The 6000-nt window shown below is 35.8% G+C and overlaps 1 protein-coding gene across 1 annotated transcript in view; it reads right to left on the reverse strand.

The window, feature by feature from the left end:
- CFAP47 (cilia and flagella associated protein 47) overlaps window positions 1-6000 on the reverse strand; it is a gene marked incomplete at its 5' end in the record, with an annotated part of 258098 nt that overhangs the window by 136328 nt on the left and 115770 nt on the right. Inside the window, 2 exons of the mRNA XM_031060192.1 lie at window positions 3941-4114; window positions 5627-5770. Coding sequence (XP_030916052.1) covers window positions 3941-4114; window positions 5627-5770 — 318 coding nt within the window. The remainder of the gene's footprint in view (window positions 1-3940; window positions 4115-5626; window positions 5771-6000) is intronic.

Raw genomic sequence — 6000 nt, forward strand, 5'->3', positions numbered from 1 at the left:
TTTCATAAAAATGCTTTACACTTCCTCTTCTTCTCGAAGGATTTGAATGTAATTTTACAGACACGAAAATCCATTTACACTGCAGTCACTTACCTTCTATTAATTCATCATCAGAGAAGGATGTGCTCTCTGGCTGATGTTATATATGCACAAATTCTTTATTAATTCTGTTGTGATTTTTTTTTCATATGCAGGAGTAAGTTAATCACAAGGAAGCCTATTTGTTGTAAGATCCCCTAGAACCAACCAGGAAGAGCACAGTGGCAGCAGTTCCCTAAGGAACTATACATCAATCAGCAGAAAAGAATTCATAAAACCATTCATATCTTTCAAGGGAATTTATGGAAATTGTCTTTTTAATCATGGAAAGCTTTGTGAGCACTGAAAGTGTTTTGCTTAGAAGTTTTAAATGCAGACTGATGGAGTCATGCACATGACCTCCCCTGAATTGCAAAGGCACTTCCTCCCTCCCCAGCTCTAGATCCACACTAATGGTTGCACAGACAATCAAACCACATATATAAAAATTATTGCTGCCCCCTCTGTATCTGATTGAAAAGGAAAAAAATTATTCAGCTGGAAGAGGGCTGTCTTTCTGCAATAAAGGCAAGGATTATTTCCTTCTTCCTTCCAGACTTAAATTTCATTTTAAATAGTCACTTTTGCAGTAGTAGCCTCATTTTGGCTTAGGCTATTAGAAAAATACAGCACATATGAGAAACAGAGTAGCATATATATAACATTTTTTTTCATGAAATGAGGTTTTTTGTTAAAATAGTTTAATATATTCAGTTATTAAAATGAAATAGTGAAGCTAAATTTACACCTCCAAGGCAAAATTAACCAAGTATTAGTTCAGCTAAATTACTTGTTGCTAAGTATTCATCTTGCAGTAAATTGTTTATGGACATGCCTGTAAATTATTATGTTTGTCAGCTACTGGCACATCTCATACTATTCTTGATAAAGGTTGAGGTTTATTACTTCAGTAAATGAAATTCTTGCGGCTTTTTTTTTATATCATGTGCATCCCAGTTAATCTCTGAGAAATTACTTCATATGGTGGATATACTCCAGCAATGCAGGGTGTATGGGGCACATCAACCAATCTAATCCAATAATGAAGATATCCATTAGCCAACAAAATTACAAAAGATTTCATCAAAAACACATCCAAAATTATTACTTCTTGTATAATCTTTGCTCTGTCTGCTAAGACTGACAACATTTCCTCTACCTAATCACCAACTTAGCTACAGCACAATACAGAAAACTGTCAAAGATGCTGGATTAAACAGGAGGAGGAGTTATTGAGCTGCCAGCAACTGCTCCCAGGGGAAACACAAAGACAAAACCAGTCCTCTGCTTCACCACAGACTACCCAGATATTACAGTAATCATCAGGCCACATGGAATGAACAAAAGCAACAAAATTAGAATAACTTCGTTTTTCTGTTGCCCTTTGTGCTACATACATCTGAGTAAATAAAGCTTATTTGGCATTTCTAACAAGGCTGTGGGTCACAATTCCCTCTTAGAGGAGTTTTTCTAAATTCTCTAATAACTACAGATACCTGTGATCATGTTCTGGATTTAGTGATTAAATCCTAATTTACAGGCAGACTGTATTGGAAATAAAAGCAAGCAAATGAACTTTGCTCATTCCAATAGCACAAGACACTACATGACATCTGCTGGAGAGTGCTGGAAGTGATTAATATTGTTTGCTTTGAGGAGGGGACAGCTTCCAGACTCCAGCAGGCTTTGTAACCATGCCTTTTCCAGCCATTCCAGCCCACCTTGCTCCAACAACTGTTCTGCAACTGCTCCAGGCTAAGAACCTCGCACAGAGAAAATGCATTATTCACACTGAGTAATTTATTATAGGCACACATGCATGAAATAGCTGACCTTACTATTTCTCTCCTAAAGGTCCCAAAGCTAAAAGAGCACACACAGTTGGATTGTCAAGCAGTATTTCACAGAGATGAAAAAAGCACAAAATCCCTCCAACATCACAAAACCAAATTTCAGGGCCCAGAGAACACCCTCTAGGAGATCAAAGTTCAGTCAGATAGAGCTCACCCTGGAATAGTTACAACTGTCATAAATTCATTTAATGCAATATTTCTGAAAAATACATACAATGAATAATTTTAATGTATTCATTTTGAAGTTTGTTATTTCTGTACCTTTCACTTATATTGGCACAAAAAAAATTGAGTTCATACAAAATAGGAAAGCAGAAAAAACAGTTCTGTTGCCAAAAACATTCACTTCTTCCAGAGATAAAAGTACAAATATATCAGAAATGCAAATGCATTCACATCTGAAAAACTAAACTGTTGAAACTAAAAATGTCAAAGCTGGTGATGCCCAAAGAATTCATTTCTTACTTTGTTTTGGGGATGATAATGAGTCAAAAAAATAGGAATATGAACCTGGACCTTAGTGTGATAAACAAAGTTTACTAAATGTAGATTGACCTGTAAAAGTGGAAACCTGGAAAACTGGAGACTAGCAAGAAGACATCCAAGGAAGGATTTTCACATTAGCATGAATTATCATTACTTAATAGAACACTGCTGCTGGTATACACATGGTGTCTCTTTATATCTTATGTTCAAATCATTACCTTTCAATTTGAATAAAGCAGCATTTGGACCTACTGGCACCAAGACAGAGAACAAAATGACTCATTTTGCAAGTCCACACTACAAAGCTAGTCAGATTTTATCTTCTAGTATGTAATTGTCCCATTTTCAACCCTTCCATGGAAGAAAAACTAAATATATATATATTTACAGATGCTGGCAATTGTTAGCTGGCACTCCCTGCATTGCTTCAATAGATGGAGCCATCCTGGCAAACACTGTATGACCATAATATCTGGATGCTACCTACTTTAGATTTAAATGCCATGATAGAGTCACAAATATGGATTTTCATGAGCAAGATCCAAGATGTTCCTCAGGAATTTCTCTGCAGCTGAGAGGAAAAGCAGAATTTCATCTTTGTTGCCCTAATGTACCTTCTGCCTCTGCCAGCATAGGTCATAGCATCCAATACATGCATGCAGAAGGTGAGGAATGCTACAGAAATAGTTTTATCACTTCCAAATTAAACATACAGACAAGATAAATATTAGAAAAATTATGCTATTTCAGTACTACAACAGTGGTTTTAAATAGGAAAATGTGTTTCTGTAAACAGAGTTATAAAATATAGTTAATGGAAAGCATGAAAAATGATCATATTTAATAGTAAAAATATGTTCTTGAGCAAGGAAATCAATAACACTGTATTTCTTAAGAATTTTTATTAACCTCCTCAGTAACCCATTGCCTTTCAACAACTCCAATGATTACCTCTGAATTTTCTCTTCTATCAGAAAACACACAAAGCATTCCCAAATTCCTCCAGCATTGCTGAAACAACAGCTGGGCAATAGACAATAACTGGGCCAGGCCACTGGGCCATGAGAAATTCATGTATAGTGAGCTCATGCTGCAATCCTTCCCTTAGGAGGACAATAATTTTTGTCCTTTTCATGTAATATTCAATATTTCATGAAGATTTTAGGAACCTAGTAGTTCTCAGGCCCCTTGTCTGATTTCAAAACTGATGGACTTGGCCACAGGTTTCAAACTGTCGGAGAAAGAAAGATTAGCAAATGAACAGAGAACAATTGTAGAAGTGTTGTTCTCTCAGAGTAAAACGTGAAGAAATCTTTCCCATCAAGCACACAGTAAAATCATGCATTATGTCACAGATTTTCTGACTATAAACATATCCATATACTATGAACTATAGAAAATTTTCTCATGGGCACATGGATTTTATCAGTCTATCTGCAATTGCAGCAATCGTTGCTACTGTAATACATAAGGTAACAGTCTTTTTCAGAAAAATATTTATCATATTATTGCAAAAAAATTACCTTGTATTTTAGCATCTTCTTGGTATAATTGTGCACCCATAAGATTTTATGAGCCACCTTTCCCACTTGGCACTCTATCACAATGCAATCCTGAGGCAGAGGTTTCTTCCCTATTCCCTTAAGACTGAAGATGTTCTGAGTTCCAGCTGTGACATTTCTCAGAATAAGCCTTCCCTGTGACAAAGGAAGAAAAAATAAGTTGTTTCATTACTGTACAAGTCCCCTTTGGCTCCCCTTGTACTTCAGTTTATTTATCTCAAATCTAGGTGACTCAGAGCACTTACAAGAAATGGCTCCTATTGACTTTCCTAGTTCTGTAATAAACTTATTGCTAAACAGAGAAGCAGAGAAACAAAACCTTTGATTTAAAATTTTTCTAAACCATGAAATTCAACAACATAAAGTTTTCATATTTCTAGGTTTTCTACTTCTTGGTTTCTTCTTGATAAACAAACATCTCCAAGAACATATGATCTCATGCCTCCTTGTCTCTCATATAATATTTAACTTTGCTCATTGATTATTTCCACCTGTCCTATGAGCACAGGGTTGAGCCTGGAGAAAGGGAGACCCGAGGGAACTGCATTGCTCTCTACAAACACCTGAAAGGAGCTTCTAGTGAGGCAAGGATGGATCTCTTCTCTATGTCTCAAGTGAAAGGTTGAAAGAAAATGGCTTTAATTTGTGCCAGGGGAGGTTCATATTAGACATTAGCAAGAGGTTTTTACTGAAAGAGTGTTAGGCATTGAAATAAGTTCCATGGGAAAGTGGTGGAGTCACCATCTCAAGAGGAATCTGGATTGGCACCTGGGACATGGTTTAGGGGTAACTATGGTGGTGTTGGGTTGACAGCTGGGCTAGAGGTCTTTTACAACCTGGATGATTTTGTGATTCAGCTAAAATGTTCTCCATAATCATTTGTCATCAAAGGATTCAGGGCTTTTGGCTTTTAATAATTTTACAACACTGGATACCTAAACTGCATTATATTTGGTTGGTAACACATGTAGAAGGGTTACTACTCATGCTTCAAAGAACATTTTTTTTCATCTTTGGCATTTCACATATTTCAACAGCAACTTGCAGTCAAAATTCTCAGCTGGCACACAGACAAAGTCACAAATACAGTTTCTTGCTAAAGGTGTTATAGCCTTTGCTATGCTTGACATTTTAGCATTTGGAATAGTGATTACTCTGATGGCAAAAGCAGCTGTGAAATGGTGGCCTAGCTTGTAAATAAAGTACTCATCACATAAATTAATTTGTGATGTAGGCATGCAATAAGAAATACTACCTAATAATTTAGGTAATGAAATACGATTTAATATAAGTATTTCAATTCAGAATAACAATGTATATTTTTGTGATAAAAGTTCAGAATTTTTACAGAATAACTGTAGGATTGAAGGATTTCATAGAAATGAATGGAATTGAAGAATATAATGGAAAATTAAATAAAGAAGAGATGATAATATGTGGTGGGGAAATCTATCATACTTAATCTTAAGCTTTACAAAGTTGGTTCATTTGTGTTTTTACTTCAGATAGTAGTAAATCTTACCCTTTCTCTCAAGCAGATGCTTTAATATTAGCAACTATCTAAACACTTTCATAATTTGGATACTGGTGATAAGCAGTATTGGTGAGAGCATCCTTTTGAAATGTTGAAACTGATTTCTCTCTTACCATTATTACATTCTCAGCAATGGGCTTGAACGTCAGTGGATACGGAACTGTTCCACCTACAGGCACATTTAATACAGGAGGGCCATGAAAACCCTGTCCTTCCAAAATTGCTTCAAACCTCCAGTCCTCACTGGATAAGTTACTCTGAAAGATGTAAATCAAAGTAGTAAATTAGATTATGCATTTAAATTTTTTAATGTGCATTTCAGCTTTCACTTGTAGCTATCACTGCATCAGAGGACAATACTCATTTGCTCCAAGTACTGGCTCAGAGTGCCTTTGGGAAGAATAAAAGCAGTGTATTTTAAAAATTAAATAAGCTAATAATAAATCTCTTATTCCTGGCAGCCAGAGGTACAGAACTCCTACTTTCA

Source organism: Geospiza fortis, unplaced genomic scaffold (assembly GCF_000277835.1).
Source record: "Geospiza fortis unplaced genomic scaffold, GeoFor_1.0 scaffold20, whole genome shotgun sequence".
In the NCBI taxonomy this organism is placed as follows: Eukaryota; Metazoa; Chordata; class Aves; order Passeriformes; family Thraupidae; genus Geospiza; species Geospiza fortis.